Source organism: Acipenser ruthenus, chromosome 3 (genome assembly GCF_902713425.1).
Source record: "Acipenser ruthenus chromosome 3, fAciRut3.2 maternal haplotype, whole genome shotgun sequence".
In the NCBI taxonomy this organism is placed as follows: domain Eukaryota; kingdom Metazoa; phylum Chordata; class Actinopteri; order Acipenseriformes; family Acipenseridae; genus Acipenser; species Acipenser ruthenus.
The window spans coordinates 24,900,550-24,924,624 of record NC_081191.1 but is presented as its reverse complement, the minus strand read 5'-3'; the positions used below and the strand labels follow the sequence as shown (position 1 = coordinate 24,924,624).

Sequence of the window (24,075 nt, the reverse complement as noted above, 5' to 3'; positions counted from 1 at the left end):
GGACACATTTAAAAGGTATGGCAGGAATTGTCGAGATGAATTTATAAATGTTCAGCATCAGATCACACAGCTGCACAGGGGGTGGGTCCAGTGGCAGCAGGCAGGCAGACAAGAACGAACAGACGGGGAGCAACGGCAACAAAACATCTTTTAACCCCAGTCTTTTAAGAGGGACCCAAATCTGTGAAAAGCTGAAAGTTTAAGAGATATTTTTTAAACTATTTATTTTCAAAATGAGATAGGGAAACGCCGTAGTTCAGGGCGAAGGAACAGAGTGATCAGAATGGCGAGTTTTGAATTTATTTGAATACTTACGTTTGCCTTTTTTCACTACTTTAATTAATCGTTGGTGACCGATTCAGATTCACTCGATATCTCATGCACACTTTGGTTTCCCAAAAGTTAAACATTTACATAAATCTCGTCGGTCATGTTTATTGTGATAAATTCCAATATATCTACCGTTTTTGTTTTTAAATTCTAGTGGCGTATAGATATCTGCCAGTGATTTGCCCGTTTTTGGAAAAAAGTGCCGACCCATGGTGATATGCTGATATGCATGGGTATATACAACCCCCATGTGACCTGTTTTGACCAATCAGGATAGAGTATTTAAAATACCCATTTTATAATACTTAATAATACCCTCCGGAGTTCTAATGGCATTTCTCCCATCAAAACTTGTAATATTGAAACCGATGAAGATCGCATCGTTCCTGAACACATTCGCAAAGCCTGAGCCTGTATCTGATCAAAACCCTGCAACTGGGTTTGCAGCTCCCAGAACTTGACATGCAAAACACTCCATATTGCACATTTATATATCATAGCCCCCCCCCCCCCCCCGCCCCCCGTCGTGCCAAAAATAGCTCTAAACAAATTCATACGTTGCTTGCATTTCTTGTCCATATTCTGAATTTGTTTATTCCATGTCATTTTTTTCTGTCTAATTTTCGGTCGAAATCTTAAACCTCCCACTCATCTGACCAGTTTCCTATTTTGTCTAATAATGCTCTTTGTAATACCCTCTGTATCACTCATCTTATTACTTTTTATCCAACATTGTCTGCAAATATATATATTTTTATATACTTTTTAAAATGTCATCCGCTAAACTTTTATCTTGATATTAAATACCTTAATTGTGGGCTTATTATACTTCCCTGTGGAGTGCCGTTTTCCTTTAGCACTGGCTGCTGGAAAATCTAGTTTTTTTAGCTTCATGTTGATAGTAATTCTCTATAGCGTGGACTACAACCCCCACAAGCTACCGCGCGAAAAGAGCATATGCTCTGTTGTGCATTGCGTTTCTAGTCTTTTTTTTTTTTTTTAAGTACCGACTGGAATCACGTACTGTCTGTATGTAGTACAGGATGTGTGTGTATGTTTTTAACGTGTAGTACTTTTTAATGGGAAGTCTGTCAGTACTTCGTCCTCAGTATTGTATTGGAACCGTTTTTGTTCGTGTCAGTCTATTATACTGTTTAGTTTTTGGATTCGTTTTTTTTTTTTTAGACAAATGGTCGGCGCAGTTACTGTTGTTACACTCCTTTAGAAAGCTAGCTACTGGACCTGTTCATAACATCAATGGGCCTGCGGCTAAAACATAAATAGAAGAGGAAGGCGTACAATAATCGCAAGAATGTGGCAGAGCATTGGTCTGACCTTCTTGGTTATTGTTGCCACCCTAGTATGTGCCCTGCTGTTCATGCTGTTTGGTAAGTACGCTGTCATAATAGGACATAACTAACTTGTTAATATGTGCTTCCATTGCTTAAGACAAAACGGCATGTATTCATAGTGTATTTTTTTCACGCACTAAACCGGTTGATCATTGTTAAACAGTATAGTGGTAATTAAATACAGTTGCAATGCCCTAGATTTCGTCATACTAATTTGCCTTTTGTACAGAGTGTCTCTGAGTTTCACGGGTATTATTACATGTTTCTGCTTTCGGCATGCTGCAGTAATCACAAAAACACGGACAAAAGTTAATTTACTGTAATAAATACAAGAACAGCTTGGGTTCACCTAGAGATTTGCTGCACATGTTTTATAAAAAAAACGTTTTATTTTTGAAAATGCTGCTACTGTAAAGCACATTACGTAGTTTAACTTATGATCATTTAGTGGCGTCATCAGACGATCTACATGAAATTAATTCTTCCACTTTTTGACCGCCGCGAGACACATAATATAATCACATATTAGTGGTCGAAGTTTTCTTCACAAACGAATAAAATACATTTTTCAAACATCATTCTTTTCTAATCTAACCCGGATCCGGAATGGTTGCTATGTGATGTAATTGCTTGTGTACGGCATTCATTATTTTTTTAATTGATAGGTCATCGTTGTCCAGTGATTACAACAAAGAACTGCATTGCATTCTATTATTTCTATAATAATAGTGTAGCCACATGGGAAGGTAGCAGCAGGGCTGGTAGGTGACCTAATCACACACGTAGACATAAGCCCGATGTACGCTCCTTGCAAAAGCCGGCTCCTTTGTACAGCGGTATAGGCGCTATGCTTTAGTGCGAGAGGTCCCGGGTTAGCGTGTGTGTGGATTGCCTCGCCCTGTGTGATGCGCCTCCCTGCGTTAACTGAGGTGTGCTACATTGGTGTCAGAAGTGGACGCAGGTACCCCGGCACGCTCTCCTCGGACTGTAGCCTGGTGAGCAAGTCCGGGCTGGCAGGGGAGAGTGTATTGTGCATGGGGGAAGGCAGCAACAGGGCATCCGTGCTGTGCTTTAGTGCAAGTGGTCCCGGGTTCGCGCCCACCCTCCGCCTGTGTGTGGATAGCCTCGCCCTGTGTGGTGCACCTGCCTGTGTTAACTGAGATCGCTATAATATAATATTATTGACATCATGATGAGTCAAAGGCAAATATCAGATATGTTAAACACAGTAAGACAAGAAAAGATTTACTGGTGGAAGAAACTATTAATATTGCTTATGCCCAGGTAAATTATTTATACATTCTCAAAAGAAAAGGTGCCATAGATTTGAAAATTAGATTTAGGCTCATGTGTAGGGCTGTGTGTTTTCAGATTTAGGCTCATGTGTAGAGGTGGGCTGTGCGTTTTCAGATTTAGGCTCATGTGTAGGGCTGGGCTGTGTGTTTTCAGATTTAGGCTCATGTGTAGGGCTGGGCTGTGCGTTTTCGGGTTTGCATAATTGCTCTATAAACTCATCGTTGTCTTTTTCACATCTGATCCAGGGTCACAGTCCCGCGTAGTGTGAAACCACATACCTGAGTGGTACCCGGGTTAACCCAGCGAGACAAAGACAAAATGCGTGACATCCGACGAAATAACACCCAGCCATGCCTGCGTGAAGGTTTCACTTCAGCAAGGAACGTTTTTGTTTATTCTGTATAGCCATATTTTTGTTGCTTGAGACACACCACGAGCCAGATTGCAGCAGGGATGAAGTAACATTTGCTCTAATCAACATTTGGGCCGACTTCAATCCAGAGAAGCTTGGATGGAAGCATCTGTAACAATCTGCCAGGGTATTGATAGGCGTATTGTGCACTTGCGTCTGTCACCCAGGTCAACCCTGCTTTATCAAAAGCAGTGTGAAATCGCATAGCCGACCCACATGACACCGGGTCCTGACCCGGGTAGAGCATGCCAGTGTGAAACAGGCTTATTTATTTAATTATTTATTTATTGCATTTATATAGAGCTTTTTATACAAAAGTATCACAAAGCACTGTACAGTACATAGCAGAAAAAAAGAACAAACCACAGTACATTTGTATAGCATGTCACTCATACAACTGCCACAATCAGACCATTTAAATAACAGATTTAAATAACAGTACACACATAATAATAATACAAAATAAGCCATTTTATAGTTACATTAAAGCCCACTAAGATAAGAAAGCCATTTTATAAAAGTGTGTTTGTAGTCTTGACTTGAAAACTGTAACGTTCCCAGCTTCCCTGACAAATGAAGGCAGAGCATTCCATAATTTAGGAGCTCCACAAGAAAAAGCCCTACCTCCCGTGTTGCTTTTGTTGACCCTAGGAATAACCAGCAGCCCCGCATCCTGTGATCTCAGAGTGTGATTTGGAAGATACGGGGTCAGTAACTACTGCAAATAACTAGGTGCTAATCCATTCAGGGCCTTGTAAGTTAACAGCAAAATCTTAAAATCAATTCTGTACTGCACAGGGAGCCACTGTAAAGAGGCCAAAACAAGGGTAATATGTTCACTTTTCCTGGTTTTAGTCAGAATTCTAGCGCCGGTATTCTGAACAAGCTGCAAGCGGGATACTACATGTTTTGGGATACCAAAAAAAAATTCTGATTGAAACGTACTGTTATAATTACTACTTTAAAATGTTACATTGCTTTAAATATGCATTTATATGGAAATAAATAATTAGGAAATGTTATACATGAAAATCAATGGATTTTTTTTTTCTAACATATTTTTGTCGTATGCAAATGTTGGTATTAGTTCGGCAAAAACATTAGACAGCGTGTGTTCATCTTCGCCCCTCCCGAGTCAGCGCAGGGGTGGTAGCGGTGAGCTGAGCCTAAAATAATTGGGCATTTCTAATTGGGGAGAAAATAATAAAAACTAATTGGCAACGACTAAATTTATAAAAATAAATAAATAAATAATGTTGTACTGCTGTTTTTTTAATGTAGCAGTAGTATGTAACTGTGAAATGTTTACTTTACTGGCATATTGGAAGCTGGCAGCAGAGCAATTTGGGTAGCGTTACAACCTTTACCCTCTTTTAAAACACATGTTTAATTGAAAATGACAACTGTAACGTTCCACAATTTATTACTATAAAATGAGACTTAGCTGTACCATGTTTTCGAGTTCGTCATAAACCAGTGCCATGCTTTAAAAATACTTGCATTGCACATTTTGTATCATTTATTTTAAGAATAAGAACGACGTGTTGACAAAGCGCAGCACGCTATCTCGTTGTAAACTGGCCCAAATACTGCCTATTTTTTCTCATCCATGAATGGGACAGAGAATGTTCAATGTTGGTACAACTTTGCCTCTAGATTAGATTTTTGTCTAATTGTCGAGGTGTCGAGTGGTTATCGTAGCTGGGAGGATGCAGGGCAAAAGCAGTATAGTGAAACATTGCTTAACTTTTATTTTCTCCAAACAACGAAGTCAAGAAAAGGACTTTTTAAAATAACTATTTACAAATATAAATAATGGCTAATCACTCGACTGAGCTTTTCTATCCTTTGAAATGGGTAGCTCCCCCCCTCGAGTCAACCGTTACCATGAGAACTACAAGCATAATAACATTTATAACCATCCAGTATTGATCCTTTGCCATGCAAACATACATTTTCATTAGCTATTTATGCATTATTTAAACATCACAAACAGTAATCTTAATATATAAAGAAGAAATATTATCTGTCTGTCTGTTCCTTTATGCATTCATACCCCGCAGGAACCAGTGCAAACAAACTTTGCATGACCTCCTCTTTCATCCAGGGGAAGGTCGAGAGCTAGGTTTGGATCCAAAATTTTGACCCCTGGGGTACTTTATTTAGTAACCCCATTGCTGGATCACTACAGTAGCCATGTATCTCAAATTAAAGAAACACAAAAAAAAAAAAAGAAACTAAGTAAAAAGAACAACAATTTTGAAAAAATTTAAAATGGCAAAAACCAAAAAAAAATAGTTAAAAAAAGGGAAAGGGGTCCGAACGCATTGTGCGACACCCAAGATCGGTAACTTATAGGAAACCATAAGGCTACCGTTCTGCAATTTGTCATGCATGAAAAATTGAAATATTGAATTTCCTCGGGAAACGCCGGGTATTTCAGCTAGTTCTACATAAAAGGGATCCTCCTCCTGGGCAGATTCAGGATCATGCTCCTGTATCCATACTTGAAGTTCTGGCTTCAGCATGCGCAAGAACTGTTCCAGGATAATGATATACAGTAGAATTAACTTTATACTTAGATCACCACTGGCTTTAATGATGGGGAAATATGTATCTATGTTACAGTGTTTTGTTTTTTTTTCATTCAATTTGTTAAGAGTTACTGAACCTTTATTAGGCCCCCAACAGAAAGCCTTTAATTTAGTTTCCTAATTAGACTAAAGGGTATCACAAGCATAGTTATGCAGTGAGGAGGAGTACTAGTGTATGTGTAAAGTAAAATGGCATTTCTATGCTTCAACTTAAAAATGACTAGCTTTTTATCACCAAACTCCTCAATAATGTGATCCAAGTCATTATTTTATTACTATAACATCTCAAAAAGCTTGGCAAATGTCCACGATTTTCTTTGAGCGCTGGATGTAGAAGCAGCGATCTTGCTTATTTATGTCTGTGTTATGTCTGTGGTGAAGGGACTATGCGTATTACTCAGATCTGCCTCTGTTTTTTTTTTTTTTTTGCTTTTCTCGGCCATTGAAAGCTTTTCTCTGCTTTTTCCGGAGTAAAAAACAACTAGGGACCTGTGTATGACGCTGTTCTGATGACGTCGGACAGGGTCCGACATCGGATTGGAAAGGAAAAATTGTTATGTTGGACCTGGAATGACATAAGACTGCAAAGGGTTAATGAAGCGCCTTTTTCAATGGCAGATTGATGAAACAACATGTTTGTATTTGTGCCTCTTCTGACTTGGAAGTCACCAGCTGCCACTGGTACAGAACGGTATATAATTATTTTGTTGGTCATTTATTTATGTCAGGTCACAGTAAGAAACATTAAAAGCTTTGTTTCTCTCTCCAGGGTGGTACGTTGTGTGGCAGCTGTTCCTGTCGAAATTTAAATTCCTGCGGGAGCTGGTGGGAGACACCGGGTCCCAGGAGGGAGACATTGAACCGTCCGAAATGGAGGCAGAGTGTGAGTCACCTCCAACGCCCCGCCACAGACCCAAAACTGCCCGGCAACGGAAAGCACCAGCTGAAGAGGCCATGTAGAGTACCCGGCCTGGGCACCATGCTCAAACCTCTTAATTAGGCCTCTAAACACAACTGCATTCTAGGAGTTAGTTTAGTTTCAGACACAAAGCATATTTAAGGTAACATTACCCTCAATGTGGTACACTGCTGCTGAAATGTATGCAGTATCTACTGTAAACCAGTATCTACTGTAAACCAGTATCTACTGTAAACCATGTTTTTCTCTGGTTTCACATTTGAGCACATGCTGCTGCCAGCAAGTGTCCATGAAACTTTGCTGCTTGGTTCTCAGTGTTTACAATATCATGCATTTGCTTGCCAAAACCAAAATGCTGTCTTTCAGTCAGAGCAGCATTTGGCAACTCCATTTAGATGGCAAAATCAGCTTATTGTAATTTGACAGCAGTTCAGTAGATTAGTAGATTTTCCAACTCAGAACTGAATGATGCTCATAGAGTCTCGTTAATGTGCAATGAAAGGAATATCGGATTGTGTCTAAATGGGGCAGCTGTAGCCAAACTGTGAAATGCTCTTCAATAAGCAACACAATGCCATCCTTGGCCTGCTTCTGCCAGTAGGTACCTCAAAGGAAGAATGTTACATCATGACACAACACTACATGGTAATGAACATCATTATATCCTAGTTTGCATGGCTTAAGAACAGCTGCTTTATACAATTATGCTATAAAAACAACTGAACATAACTTTCAGCCGTCTGTGAAGTACATGTTGTGGTGCACATTCACGTTATTTGACTGTTTTTTTGTTGTTGTTTGTTTATTGTACAGTACCTGATTGTGGAATGCTTTTATTGTTAATGTAATTTTAATTCATATTTAACATCTCCTGACACTGTAAACTGTCAGTTTACAACTTGTATTTCACTTTTTTTGCAATAGCTGTTGTCTTCAATAAATATATTTCTTAATTTTTATTTTTTTTAATGGTATTATTATATAACATGCTTGGCTTTGCATGAAAAAAAGAAGTTTATTAAAGCAGTGAATTCAATATAAAAATGTGTTACAATGTGAAGAACCCAGTTAAATTATATAGTCCTTTCTATATTTTAACTGATTTTCAAAGTATTAATAGCAAAACATGGCATATAAATTATATTTATTATTAGTTTATATAACTCAGTTAACATGTAAAACGGTCCCATGCTAGCATATGTGTGTTTTCTTGAATTGCCTTCCAATCCAATAACCATCACCAGCAGGAGATTGGCATGTTTACATTCCTACTTGTATTTTTAGTGCTCTGAATTCATATCTGACAAACAAAATATTTATTATAATTTCATGTACTGTACACAGATATTTGCTACAGTAAACAAAGACTTTTCCCTCTTCTTAGCATCAATAATTCAATTTTAAAGCAGGGTTGGAAACTCACTCGTCATGCACCCAGTCCTGGTGTTCAGAACTACCCTGAAATAAGTTCATATAATGATCATAAGCCAGGAGTTTAATATCTCTGCTTTTATAAAATAAGTTTAAGGTTTTGATCCTCTGCACACATATGCTGTCTATTATTTGTGTTCTGTTTTTAGTCCTGTGTCTGCAACATGACCAGAGAAGGTTTCATTAACCGTTCTTGTTAAGGCCTGAATGAACCTGCTTGCAGAGGGAGTGGATGGCAATCAATCACTGGAACAGTGGAACGCAGCTGTACAGTCTCAGGCGACACTAATTCAAGCTGTGATGAAAAGAGAGAGAGAGGTTCTGAGCAGATTAGCCTTGAGCCTGATTGCCCTTGACACATTGTTATTTCAATAATATACCTTGGTAGCTCTGAAAGCCAGGGCTGTGTGCAGAACTACGGTAGTGTGAGTTTATAACACTGTTTAAACTTGGGCAACAGTATATAATAAACTAATAAATTGTTGTATAAGGATCTCGGGTTATAGTGGAGTCATCATTACATGTATCTCATCAATGTGGTAAGTCAATCAAAAAGGCAAATAGAATGTTAGGCTATATTGCAAAAAGCATGGAATACAATTCAGAGGGAATATGCTAAAATTATACAATGCCCTAGGGAGACCCCACCTGGAACAGTGTGCAGTTGTGGTCACTATAGAAAATACATCATTGCACTCAAGAAGGTACAGAGAAGGGCAACTAGGCTGATTACTTAATTACATGAGCTATGAAGACAGGTTAAAATAATTAAATCTCACCAGCCTAGAAAAAAAGAAGGGAAAGAGGGGACTTGATTGAAGATCCCCCACATAGGGGAGAATGGTGTGCTAACAAGGGACAAGCCTTGATGGGCCGAATGAACAGCCTGTTCCCCTTCCCAAACTTTTATGTTCTTATAAGACTATATTGATATGTTTTTAAAAAAAGATTCCAATAAATTATACAAAGCAAATTTCATATTTGAAAAAATGTTTGTTTTCTGTTACTTGTGCACAAAATTTGACTACAAAAAAAGTAGCCCAGAAATGGATTAGGCAAACAAGTAATGGTACTGATTGATTTGATCTGTCTGGCAACACATTTTGAAAAGGGCACTTTATGAAATTTTAATATCCCACAAGTATATTAATGTGGGTTTGTGTTGAGTGGAAAGGCACAGAATGCATCTGCAAACACAGTACATTTAAAGATTTTCAGGTGGGTGGTAGAATTGATTTCCTGCATTGTCCACTTTTGCAAGGGCCCCGTGTTTTCAGTCCCTTTTGCAGGCTATTACATACAGATAACAACAATGAAACAGTCCACACGGGGGCAGTGTTGGCTAACTTAATATTTGTCCAGCCAAAGTGAAATATTATCTACTTACCAAATTAAACATTATACTATTTGGGATTTACATTTATCCCTGCTGAAGCTCGTAATATGTGTTTTTGTCACTGTGCTTCTAAAGTAAATCATTTTCTCTTACCTTAATACTGCAGGTAGGTGATGTAGTATAAAACCCACAAATACAATTACATTTATATTTAACAGTATTTACTCCAAGAAAGATGCTTTCTGTTATATTCACAAACAAAGTATTGGCAAATATCAGAAGATGTATACAAATTCAAGGCAGTTTATCATGTTCACGATGTACAGTGTGACAGACAGATGGACAGAGAGACAGACGTACAAGATCAGGGTATAAAGGTGTGCATTTTGAATGAGCTGCAAATGGCCTCTTACTGAGTAAACCAGTATAACAGAGGTGTTTATTGAGGTGCTAGGATTAACATCAGCTCTGAATCATACCTTGTGTCCTCTTGCACCAGGAAAAACCAATACACCACACGGTTCCTATTAAGACTATTGTAACTAATGCAAAACCTGATGCTAAGACTTTAATTGAAAAAGTACCTGTGCAGCACTGCAGGCTGCAGATCATTTATACACGTTTTAAAGTGAAGTGCTTGGGCCAGAGATCACAGTCAGGAAATGGCTCTTTCTTTACCACTCTCCTACATATATAAATAGAAACGTGTCTATGTTGTATCCTCATTGCACAATTACAACAGGACTATAAACCTATTTAGGGCAATGTTCAACACCAATCACATTTCCCCTATCATTTACATTTATTCCAATAATAAAGGTGAAAGTGCAATGTCCCACATTCCTCGTCAGTATAATATAATTTGATTTCTGGTTTACTGTTAACTGCATTCTACCATAGTTCAGCCTTGAGCACTTTAGTCCATCATAAGACATTGGCTATGTTTACTACAAAAATAGAGGTGTCGCTATGCTAGTAGTGCTTAAAAAAATCAATTTAACCCTGTCCTTTTTTATTTTGACATGGGTTTACAACAAGCTTCTATGTGCTATGCCAGTGGATGTCATTTTATGGTAATTAAGGAGGGATTATGCTAATATTTTGAATGTCCCACATTAAATCTATTGCTGACAATGACTTTGTAAGATTTCACAATGCTGTTACAGAAAGGTTCCAATTTTACTTACGTAATAGTGGCCATCCGGGTTCCTTTTTTTTTATTTTTTATCTCCATTAAGAGACCCTCAGCACACACACAAGTTAACGTGCTGTGCTAAAGCTGTTCCAAGTGACTACTCCATCTTCTAACTCTATTTACGTACTAATAATATGTGTTTTGTTTTACCGTTACCCCCCCACCTTGGCAATGCAACCATCAGAATAGCTTCACAGTAATAAGAACTTAATTCAATGTAAACAAAATGTGTCTGCTAAAAGGTACATGATTTTTAACTCCAAATCAATTCATGTTCAAAGAAAGGCTATAACTACAATAATTATTATAAGAGAAGTACTTTTAAAATATTTTCTAACAACAGGATTTGATGCTAGGATCATAAGGTCTGCAAATTTAGGCTTTATATTGATTGAGCTGCAAGTTTGCCTTGCTTGAGATTTCAGTGGTTTCATTAGCAACAGTTTTGACCCATAGACATCAAAATCCATGATATCTGAGCATGAAAAGAAGCGTATCACATATCTGAGCATCAAAAGAAACTTATCACTTATATTTGAGTCTCAAAAGAAACATATCACTTATATTTGAACATTGAAAGAAACGTATCACATATCTGAGCATCAAAAGAAATGTATCACTTATATTTGAACATCAAAAGAAATGTATCACTTATATATGGATAAAATTCAGTAGATGTGATTGAAAAATGACAAACTCTGTTTTAGAGCAGGTGCAGTGCTTTTTATTGTGCTGATTAACAATTTACTTCACAAAGAGGCTGCAAAATGATCAGTCGATCTTGGGCAGGTGTTGTGACTCTTGGTCTCCCATTTCGTGGCCTGTCATTGACAGAGTGTGTCTGGTTATACCGTCTCACCAGGTTTGAAATTGCTGGCTGTGAGCACCCAAGACGCCGAGCCACAGTACGTTGCCCTAGTCCAGCCTCCAACCTCATGCCGATTGCACAAAGGCGCTGCTCTCTTGACAGACGTGGCATATTGTTTTTTTTTTTTTTTCCTGTGATTTTCTATACTGCTTTTATTCAAGCTTGCAATTCAACAGCTGAAATCACTCCATATCCAGTGACAGTCTCACTAATTAGGTGATTAAGTGCATATGCTTCAGTCATAGTCACTCAAGCGTGTCATGGCCAAGGATGAATGATCGAGTGATTAAAAAGAAACCAAAAACATTTAGTCAATGTCCATCATTTATATACCTTATTTTTATTAAAAAATAAATGTGTTATGATAGTAATGTTTCTTTTGATACTCTGTATATAAATAGAACATTCCATTCTGGGTGCCAGAAATCATTGTAAACAAAGCCAATCATGGCTACTATACTACTGTAAAACAAAGCCATCATTGGCTTTTTAGTTTGCTTGCATTCTGGTACATTCAGCTACAGGCCTGCAAGAAAGCTTCCTATGTGAAGCATTCTTGCCTTTCTCTTGTGATTGTAGCTAACAAAGTGATTTCAGAAATCCTACCTGTTTTGCACTGCTTAGTATAAAATGTGAAGTTTTCGTGATACTCAAACGTTACCGGCTGAATGCACGTCAGTGAGGACAGGAAGCAGCTGAAGAAGATTTGGCATTGAAGAAGATTTACAGAATTATTTTGTTAGCTCCAGTCTCTTCAACTAGCTCCATGAACTCCCTTTGGCAGCTGGAGCTTAAAAATGTCATCTGGAGCTTAAAAATGTAATATCCCCAGACATCAGGTAGAAAAAAACAAAAATGGAAATATATCCACACAATTTTTAATAGTACACCTTTCCATGTCTATCCAGGAAAAGAAACATGGAAGAAAACAAACCACATTTAGTTTAGCTTGTATTACAAACGCAGAGCTGTGATTTATCTAAGCTGGTCATTACAGATAGCTTGGTTCGGCAACACTGTGTCAAGCAAAGGGTAGATGTCAAACCCTACAAGTTTTGCAGCTTCCTGTTAGCTGTCACATGTTTTCTGATAATGGAAGCAGTAAATCAGCTTAAGCGCCGAGTATGTGGCCATCTGTTTCAGACAGGTATTTACCTGTAGGGAATGGTGTCTTTAGTGAATGATTATGTGATGCTACTTGGCACTGTACAACAGAGGCAGGACTACAAATGAGAAGCACTTGAAATATTTAGAACCTGCTTTTGTGTCAATGGGTTGTGTATCACCATGGACGATCAGCTTTTTATTTGTATGTTACAACACACATTTACGACGTGCATATGAAATAACATCCCTAATATGTATTTAGTAGTTCAGGACAAACCTCAACCACACATACATTTGAATAACTACTTTTTATTGATGATTATGAACAATTGCCTCAAACCCACTTGGTATAAGGGCACACCACATGCCTGCCCTCTTAAAGCACTAAGAGACCATTGGTAACAAATAAAGAATCGGGACAGGGAGAGCCTTGCGGTACAGTGATTCCTTTGCACTTGTCATGAAAACTGTGGAAGTCAAACTGATTATATATATATATATATATATATATATAATTTGGTGGCCTTTATTTTGGGTAGGCCATTTAAAAGTTTACCATGGTAAAAGCATAAAGCACAGTGGAAGTATGGTAAAGTAGTGGTAAGCATTGTAAATATCAGAGCGCTATGGTAAAGCATACGAAAAACATGGCACGCCATAGTAAACTGTGTTAAATGCACATTATAACTTATGTGCATTTAATATGGTATGCCATGTTTTTCACAGCATACCATAGTAAAATGTATAACCCTGAGAAAAACTGCAAAATGACCAAGCACATTTACTGTGGTAAACTTTTATTCTCAAAAAAAACTCTGGTCTTGGACATTTTCTAAAGCAGCTTGTCAGTAAACCCAAATCAGGCTTAACTTGCCTCGGTCACCAAATGACCAACTTTCGTTTCCAGTAATAAATAATTGTGTAAACTATAAATTAAAACAAAAAAAAATGAAAATGAATGATGGGTTTCCTGTTGTAAATGTTTCTAACTTTTCCCAATATGTCAATGAGTCACAACATTCCCTGTTTCTTTAGAAGTTTTCAAACACATCAGCAGTGAAAAGTAATAATTAACAGGGTATCTGTGCAGCTCAAAGCAGACAGACAGTGGATTTTTTTTTTTTTTTTAAATGATCTCAACATAATCCCTTGGCTTTTGGGAAACAGGCCTTGGCTTGTCCCTATACTGTCATCAGTCATCTCTTTCTTGGAGCCATCTTGAAGTACATTTCAAGAAAATGATTTTGGCTACTGCCCCCGCCAAAAGTATCTGGACTTTAAAGTACTTGGGTGGGACAGTTGCCCATTCTACCCAGCTCAGACTGCCTGCTTATTAAATATCTTGGTATCGCTGACTAAATAATCATCATCTGCAATAGTTACTGATGAGACCGGTATCACATTGAATGTTTTGGCAGTCCCTGTTGCAGAAACACATTCTGGGGCTAAATGAAAGAACAAATATGATATATGATTTAAACATTTGCTATGCTAATGCTCTTGTGAGATGGCTCACCCTTTAAAATCTTTTGTCAGTTTCAGAAGAGGGTATCATTTTCTATTCAGGAATACTAAGATATGTAGTTAGCAAGTAGAGTAAAATGGGCAAAAAATGTCCCCAGCTGCAAACACCACAAACCAGAAGGGATTTCCAGAAACTTTCGTCAGTCACATTTACTGTAACCTATATCACAGATATGTAAAAGACATTAAAATTGCCTACTACCTAATCCTGTAATATTTATTGTTTAACTCATTTAACTTGCTTATGTTAATATTTCTTCTTCCAAAACACACCAAGATTAAATGCACTAGTGAACATGAAAGGCATTGTACTTTGAGATAAAAAAGGAGAAGGATGAAAGGTGAAAATTCCTGAATCTAGCAGCAAGAAGTCCAACAGCAGAGTTGACGGCGGTCTCTCCACTGCCTGAGGTTTTATCTTGCCTTCATGGTTCTCCAAAGCCCTTTCCCTTAAGAATTGATGTCCTTGACAATTTGCGAAAGGATTATTCAGAGCTGGTATGAACAGGACCAAATATTAATCAGAAACGCCGCAGTCTGTTATCCGGCAAGTCCAGTTGTTGTGGAAATACCACAGCTTTCAACGGCTTGTTACGTTGAGGGACTTCTGCAGGTGTATTATAAAGTCATGTGGTCACTTCATGGAATACCAATTCCAGATCATATTGAAGTACACCACCTGTGAAGATGCAGTGAAACCCCATGTTAAAACGCAAAAAGCCACTGCAGGGCAACACAGTGTATAGGCATCAGCTAAGGTGCTCTTTATAGCCGAGTAGTTCTGCTTTCAGAACACCGTTTCACTGCTGTTGCGTACAGGTGTTTTCCACAACAGTAGCACAAAGTGGCCACGTGACTTTATGATAGGCGAGTAATGGGTACTTAAAACGATGGTCACCGAGTGTAGAATATCACGGGGGGGGGGGGGGGGGGGGGGGGGGGCAGAGAAAGTAAATGACTTTGGGAGGAAACAGACAAAAACACATATATATTCCATTCAAAAAACCATTAGTATTTTAATGCTTTGTAATCACTTTCTACAAAACTACACCCTGGATTTCAAAAAAGACCAGACACGGTTTTGGAATGGTTTAGTGAGATAAAGATAAAGAATGCTTTTTTCATTCTATTTATTATATATTTTTTTGGTTTGTTTTCTTTAAACAAAGCTACTTTAGGGACTAAATTATATCAATCAAGTCAGTGGATTTTATATATATATATATATATATATATATATATATATATAATTATACAGTATATATAGTGCGTCATTACAGCGTATTCTTTTTGTAAGTCACATGTATAATGAATAGCATACATATTGTATGCATGCATGCATCTCTTCACCATAAAGAATAGGTTTAAAACAGTATGTATGTATAAAGTAGACAGTCGCAGACAAAAGTATGCTTCTCCAACTGACTGACATGCTTTCAGCCAGGAACATGCTTTGACCCAGAAAACACTGCTGCTGTGAAATGACCAAGGAAGCACAAGAGCATCAGATACCTCCTATGACACCATGTATAATATTTTAAAATAAAAATGGAGACCTATGTAGCTAATGGAAGTGCAGCAGGTACGTTTTATGGAATTATTTTGTTAGCTAATCAGTTGCCGGTCCAGAATTCTACCTATGATAAATTATTGCTCTGCTAATCTGTACAAACACATAAATGTGTAGAATGCGTCTGGATCATTATTCCCATATTTATTTAATCCTAAAATAATATATTTTTCTGCTACCTTTTTTTTTTTTTTTTTTTTTTTTTTTTTTTAAACTTCCACAATTTTTCTATACTTATTTTGAAAATAAAAAAAAGAAATGCAAAAAAACTCCAATTTAGAAAAGACCTTTGCAAAATATTACCATGTCCAATTTTCAAAGATAATGTAAATTTATGCCCTAAAGGGATTTTTAAATTCCTAAATGTTTTTGTTGTTTATGTCAAAGTTACTGAGAATAAAAATATCCTATTGTTTTCTTTATAATTGTTCAGCAGGTCACTGATTCTTCCAATTGATGCAAGCTCTAGGAGATTTATTTTAGCAAAGGAATTTAATTGAAATCCAATGATTTATTGGCATATGAGAGATTACACTTAACAAAACCACAGGGAAAACAATAAATAATAGTCATTAGTATTTGTTAAACCTCAAAGAGCTACCAAATGTCCTTGTAAATGCATCTGCTTTTGAATTTTGGGTTGCTAGGGGTTTCAAAGCAGCTGTTTTACAAGATAATTTGGGAGGTTAAAATAATGTGTAATACAGGGGTAGACAACTCTGGTCACAGAGGCTACTCTATTCCAGATTTAATAGGTATGATTAAATCGTTTTATGACCTGGCCAGGAGTTGAATTGGTTCAACTAAATGACTAACAGATATGGGTAGAACAGTGGACATGGGTGGACAACAAGGACTAAGGCTGCCCCAATTCATGCTCCCTTAAAAACCTGTTCACATTTTTTAAACAATAGAAAGTAAAATGGAAAATGTAGTATCCTTTGATCCTTCATTTTTATCAAGTAATTAAAACCAATTAAGCACAAAGACACTAATCAATTGGTTCTAGTAACTTAAATATTATGTATTCTTTACACATCTCTTTGGGACATCATAATGTAACACAAGAATGTTTTAGTTAAACTTTCTAGTTAATTTAGCCAACACAATCAGCTCCAAATTGGTTTCAAACTTCTAAACAAATGTAACATAATGATTGCTAAATGTATTACAGTCCTTTTAATTACCAATCAGACCCCTTTTCATGTGTATTCGAGTAGGCAAGTCACATTTCCACCATGTTCAGTTAGATTACAAAATAAAAACAGTATAAAAAAAACATAACAAATCTTTCTAGACAAAAAAAATATAATAATATCAATATGTACAAAAACTAAGCTCTAATAAAATATCTAAAACAACTGCTTCATGGAAAAAAGATGACAAAGACCGTGATACAATAAGCATTGGGTACTTAACAAAATATACACATTTACAGGAAGCTTTGAATTCACCTCAGCATTTATCATCTTTATGCCACTTCTAGTCTATTCAGTTATGCTGGATGAAACTGGCTTCTCCTTAACGATTGAGTACCAGATTTTATGCAGTGGAAATAAAGCAAACTACTTGTTTAGTTCTTGGAACCCCAATTTCATCAATGAAGAGTCATCATTACACATAGCAAGAACACACTGTGACTTGGGATCATGTATACACCCTTCATCTTTTTTTTTTAATTCATAACTTTATAATAAACACAGAAGGCAAACAGTTTTTTGATTCTTCATGTAAGTTACCATGAAACATACTTTGTAGAGAGGAGTGTATTACCAGTAAAACACAGCATTTAATTAAACCAAGATATACATCTATTGATTGAATATATCTGATGAATACTTCATAAGGTGCTTAATATGAATATCAGCGGAGTGGAATGTTGGGACACATCATCGTACTGTAAAAATAAATGTTCTTTTGTTTAAAGCTTCAAAATAGTCCTGCCAAGTTACCTTCTTCAGGAAGAAGGACTAGACAATATATATATAGAAAACATATACAACATATACAATGTATTGGTGCTTCGTTCCTGAAGAAAGTTTAAAAGTCACAAAGTCTGTTTTTTTAATTTATTTTACATAGTTGCCATTTGTAGAAGCTGCAACTTAAATTGCTGTGCATTATGGGAAAGATCAGTTACCCTGTCCACCATGTCCTGCACAGCTGCTGTGCTGGGGTAGTGCAGGGCAGCCATTTTGGTGGATGACACAATTGATTTTAGATGTTCGCACAGGATGTTGCTGCAGTTCATAACTTTATTCCTGATCTCCAAAGTGGACGTCTGTCTAGACAAGGTATCCCCAATAAACACGAGTTTGTGAGCACTGAGAATGACAAACTTGCTGTGAGCAACAAAGATCCGGGGAGGCTGGCCTGCACCAATACAGCTGAAGAAGGCGTCAATGGCGTTCAGAAGTGTAACAAAGTGGGTCTCGCACTGCTCAGAATAGAAGAAAAGCAACTGTTTGTCCTTAGCACACTGGCCACTGTTCGTCTGGGGAATGTTCTGGGATGCACTCCATGTAGAAATGTCATTTTCTACAGGCTTGATAACCTCTTTCTCCAGCTGTTTGAACTGATTAAGCTGAAAGAGAGATTTTTGTGTTTATTAGACACCATCTTAAAAACACAGACATACTGCATCTAGGCTGCAAGGAACGATACAGGCCATGATGGAGTCACCCAAAGTTCAAAAATAGGCTGGTTATACACTGCTAACTTGTGCCAGTTTCATAATGCGCTGTTCAAAATAGCATAGCTGAAGGTGCCACGTTGCTGAATCTTTTCTACTGCTGTTCTCTTATAATATCTGCCTGCTGGATTTATGCTGGAGTATTCCGTTGTTTTTTAAGCCTTGCATTGTGCTGTCATTATAGGTATCTGAAATGATGTTGCCCTTTCAAAAACTGTTCAGGGTCTATTTTAATTACCTAAACTAGGAGGGAGGCAACCTTTAAACTTTCAGACATTATTTCAACCATGTTCTTAATTAAAACAAGCCAACTGAACCTCTGACTTGGTGCTACAATTCTGAACAAACCCTGTCAGATCTAAATACTGCCACCTGAAATCACACAGCTTTATTGCAGAACTGTTTCCAGTGCATATTTGGTGTATTTATTAATAAGTACTTATTAATAAGTGCATATAAACAGAGTTGTTGTACTGATTCACTGCTATTAAAAATAATACAATTCAATATTAGAACTTTGACAGAATACATTTTGTGGTGTAGCATACTTTTTTTATGGCAAATAAGATACGCCATTTCTATTATATAGCCTCTGGCACTCCAGGTGTGAAAATATGTCCTTACTGCTTTACTCCAATCTAATGAGAAATGAAACATCTATGCTGCAACAATCCTGTCAATATAATTAATTTATCGGCACTTTGTTTTAGAGGAAAAAGTTGTAGCCGCAAGTGAATGTATTTTAACTGCGTGCACATGTATGTGGTCCACAACTGCTTAGTATTAGAAACATACTGAACTTATATTGCAGTCCATGGACAGGATTATTTTATGTAGCTCAGGGACGCCCAACAAAAATATTTATGATCAAAAGATAAAAATCGACCATTAAAAGCACACCTGAAAGGCATAACAAAGAAGTGTCTGGAATGTAGCTGTGACATACCTGTTCCTGTTCCAGCTGTATCTTGTTCTGTTTGATGATGTTCTCTTTCTCTAAAAGTTCTTTTTGTTGCCTCTCAAATTCCTCTTTTCCCTGTTGGAATGAATGCATTATGGTAATGAAAGAGAAGGTCCTGTACTCACAGCCTTTCTCCTAGATCAGGTGCACTGTCTCTTAGATCAGAGTAAGGTTGCATTCATCACTCAATTTCAAAAAATATTACGATTATACTATAGGTAATACTTAAATACAATAGAATCATTGCAAAAGGCAGCCCTTTATAGAATACAATAATGTGGTATGGTCATGGCTCCCATTTTCCTCATGATGCCATTCCACTCCACAGCATTATAAAGAGGGAGCATGGTACAAATTGAAATAAATTAACTGCCTAGTTTGTGTTTGCATGGGAACTGATAAGCTGCTGGGCTCCATAATCCCATCTACATCAAGCTAGAATTTATTGGATGTTTCAAAGGTAAACAGTATCATCAGGATATACTAACTTAAACCACCAAGACCATCAAAGAGAGAAGAAATGATTCATTGCTCCCTACCTGTAGATGGACGTAATCATAATCTTCCATCCAGCTCTTCACACATTTCTCAGCAATGCCGTTTGACTTTTGGTCAGTATCAGGCAGGCCAGACAAAGTCCTGCTCTGGACTACTGTCTTGTCCTCTTTTTCCAGGTGTGGCTGTGGGCTATTATAAATGTAGTCTACTGAGTTTTTATCTTCAGCTCTGGGATCACTGACACTATTAGAACTCAAGCCGAACGGGGACCTTTGAAACAGGAGCTCAGCGTTAGTGGAGATGGAGGATGCCAACTGCTTGACATCATCCGGAACTGTCCTTGCCACCATGATGAACCGGTCCAGGTCATCACATTTGTTGTGTGGCTTATTAGTAGTCAATATGTTTAAGGACCAGCTCCAGCCATCCAGAGCATGACTGGTTTTCATGAGGATCTGGTTAGAATCCTCCAGTCTCTGAAGCTGCTTTTTAAATTTGTTGTACAGGATCAGGTCTGATAGGCCTGATGCATTGGCTGTCGCCCCTTTGCTGAAATTTAAAAAGTCTGTCAAGTTTTGCTTGACTTTGTCTACAGCTGCACGAATCTCATTCATGTGCTTCTCCATATATTCGTAGGACCTCCAGTTCGGGGCCACGTAACCCATGAGACCCGAGACAGACAACTCGATACTCTGCTGAAGCCAGGAAACCCTTTGGATGGCTGTGTCCAAGTCTAAAAGGAGTTTGTTCTCCTGTGTAGGGGTAGTTGAGATGGATGACTCTTTGGAGGTCGTGGAGGAGGTTGACATGTTGCTTCTTGCACTTCCTGTGCTGGAGAAAGACAACCTGTTCATCCCATCGGTCACATCATGGACACCTTTAGAGTCTTGCAAAACCTGAGGGGGTACATCATATATGCCTTCTCCCTTCTCTGGGGCTAGCCTGTCTCCAGCAGCTTTTTGCTTTCCAGGGGGTTGCATCCCTCGAGGAATATCGTACACATCTTTGTGGGCCCCAAGCTGATGCCCAAGCAATTGGGGGGGCAGGATGTCGTAGATGCCTTTGTTGTTGCGTGGCAACATGTCAGAACTTGGTGGAAAATCATAGTTGGAATGCCCCTGTGGTTTAATGCTGGGAGGCGGTACATCATATACTCCTTCAGCTTTATTCTTCATTGGTGGTGGAAAATCGTAGTTACCCTCTCTTTGAAGGGGGGCGGAAAACACCTAAAAAAAATAAATAAATAAATATATTAATTTATATATATATATATATATATATATATATATATATATATATATATATATATATATATATATATATATATATAAACACTTTTTACCAAACAAACAGTCTATAAATAGGAACAAGAGTGAAACAATATTTCATGTTATTTGAATATACCACTGACAAAACTAGTTCTCTTAAAGTTACTTGCAGGTTAATGCTTACAGTTCAAAACCACTTCAATTGCTTTCCTTGTTAGGCTTCCAGGCCATAGGCTGGGAAGCCTACTGTTATTGCTGGGATTATTCTTCTTTCGGCCAGAGTTGCTAAAAAACTCACCACATTCGGTAGGTTGGTAGATGCTTATGGGAAGATGGAAAATGCTAAAGAACTTATGTCGTAAGTCACATGGTTTGGCTACCATATTGGATTGAAAAAAAAAAAAAAAAACATTTTTGGCCTAAATGTAAAAATTCGTTCGAAAACAACTTATTGCAGAGTGCTGAAAGTTGGTATAGTTGTTGAGGGATAGTCCAAGATTAACTGGTGTTCATAAGAAGCTGATAGGTTATGTGGTATGGGCAGCCATGCTGCATGACTTCAAAATCGCACGGTACAGACATCATAATCACAAACTACAAAGATCTTCTCCCAAACCACTAGTCTGATTGAAACAAACCCAATGGCACATATGATCGTAGTGTGGTTGTCTTTAAAGGGAAGTTGCTACAATAAAAAACATGGTGGCCACGTTGGATGACATCATCAACATACAAAAAAGGGCTACAAAAACTTGTGTCTCTGAAATCACTAGTCCGATTGAACCAAAAATTGACACACATGATCCTAGTGTGGTTGTCTTTAAAGGTTGTTCAAGGAAAGTTGCTACAATAAAAAACATGGCGGACACTTTGGATGACATCATCAACATACAAAACTGGCTAATAACTCCTTATAGGAGTGCAGATAGGGCCATGGTTACTATGGAACACATCGCAACCCATGTATGCTCTATCATAAAATGTCATTGCCCATGACCTTTGACCTCTCCTAAAGGTCAAATGTAAAACTGTCTTATAACTCATTATAGAGTGCACATAGGGTCATGGTTACTATGTAAAAATGGCATTCTGTACTATTTGCTAAAGTGTTTAGTACTGGTACTGGCATATTAAAATGGCCACTAAAAATGCTGGTACTGTTACTGGCATTCTGCACTATTTGCTAAAGTGTTTGGTACTGGTACTGGTACGGGTCCTGGACGCCGTAAAGTTGCTGGCAACTCTAGTTTTATTATTGTTACTTATACATTGTTGTTGAAAATGCAGTAGCCAACAGTGCACTAGATATAGAACAGCTAATGTTTTGGATGGTTGAACATTGCATATAGCTGTGCGTAATCATAATAATAATATATACATTTTATCTTGTATGTGTGAAGGGGTCTGCATTTATTGATCCATGCATCTGTTTTTTTTCTTAGATACAAATATATAACATAACAACATGTATCTGTGGTTTAGTCTGCTTTCCATCTGATGACAAGCGTTGAGGTTTTAAAAACACTATAATTAGGACCCAAGTAATTAACAGGTTCACTCAGATAAAACATCATTGACCATTTCCTACCAACTAGCTCTTGTCTTTGCTTTTCACACTTTCGGAATGGTAGCTTGAAAAGCAAAAAACACATTTAACAATAAATTCTCTCCTCTTACTCTTCACTGCTTCTACAAATACTCAAGTGAGTGGTGGGTGTTCAGTACATAGAGGGGGAGGCAATTTAAAGGCCATTTAACACACCTTTGTGTGCCTGATCCATTAAATATTGAGGTTGATCTTTCTTGCAATTGCCTCAGTAACCCCACTTCTTCAATATTCTAAATAAATAATAAATCATCAACTCTATATTAAATCAGGGGCTTAAAAAGACCAAAATGGAAAGAAAACTTTCAATAACTCTCAATAATAAGAATATGTTCAATAATCCATGTGGTCCTTGTATTACAGTATCAAGCAGGAGAAAAGTTATTTGTAAGAAAGTTGTTTGGTAGTGATTTGTTTCAGTGAAGGGCAGTTGGATTTTAATGCACCTACCCCATGTGTTGAAGGGGGTATATCATAGACTCCCTGAGCCCGAGGATCTCCCATCTGGCCAGGGAACATGGGGCCCTTTTGCATTGCTGGAGGTATGTCGTACACCTGCTAGATCAAAACAAACTTTTTAGACCCCCATGCCACACTTGAGTAAACACATATCAAATGAATAAAAATACTCTGGTCGAAGAGGGAGGGTGGTGGTGGTGGGGGGGGGGGGGGGGGGACAGAGAGAGTGTTCCCAGGAGGATGCACAACAGTGCAAAATAATGAACACAAGATGGTATACTACACTTAACAAATGTTCATTATATATGTGTTTATTTAACCATCATTTTTGAGTGTTATGGCAAATAGCAGCAGTCACAATTTGTTCATACATGTCTCAGAAAGAGAACATTTCTAAGAGAGGAACTTACCCCTTGTGGTCGAACGGGCGGCACGTCATACACATCCTGCTGACATCGGGAGAGAGACTCATAGGCATAGCCCTGTCCAACCCGGACTGGGGTGACAACCTGTTTGTCAAGAAACAAGGAAAAATGTCATTCAAAAATAAAAAAAAAAACATTATCCCGAGTTACCTTAACTATACTTCAAGTTTACCAGCACAGAGAATATTAAAATACTATAAATACTTTTTATATCCTCAACATATCTATATAT

At 37.6% G+C, this 24,075-nt stretch overlaps 2 protein-coding genes across 4 annotated transcripts in view; one reads left to right on the top strand and one right to left on the bottom strand.

The window, feature by feature from the left end:
* The first annotated feature begins 1,303 nt into the window (after positions 1–1,303).
* Positions 1,304–7,862, top strand: LOC117435628 (small integral membrane protein 13-like). Its single transcript, XM_034058949.3, has 2 exons — positions 1,304–1,718; positions 6,754–7,862. The coding sequence occupies exons 1-2, from the start codon at positions 1,643–1,645 to the stop codon at positions 6,942–6,944; spliced, it is 267 nt and encodes an 88-aa protein (XP_033914840.1). The 5' UTR covers positions 1,304–1,642; the 3' UTR covers positions 6,945–7,862.
* A 7,592-nt stretch (positions 7,863–15,454) lies between these two features.
* Positions 15,455–24,075, bottom strand: part of LOC117435307 (enhancer of filamentation 1-like) — an 85,002-nt gene continuing 76,381 nt past the window's right edge. For 2 of the 3 annotated variants that reach the window (XM_034058364.3, XM_034058362.3), the window contains exons 3-7: positions 23,829–23,927; positions 23,410–23,517; positions 20,127–21,311; positions 19,573–19,662; positions 15,455–18,518 (exon numbers count right to left, since the gene is read on the bottom strand). In XM_034058364.3, the coding sequence (XP_033914255.2) occupies positions 18,009–18,518; positions 19,573–19,662; positions 20,127–21,311; positions 23,410–23,517; positions 23,829–23,927 (1,992 nt within the window). In that variant the 3' untranslated portion in view covers positions 15,455–18,008. The remainder of the gene's footprint in view (positions 18,519–19,572; positions 19,663–20,126; positions 21,312–23,409; positions 23,518–23,828; positions 23,928–24,075) is intronic. The other variant, XM_034058363.3, reaches the window with a different exon arrangement.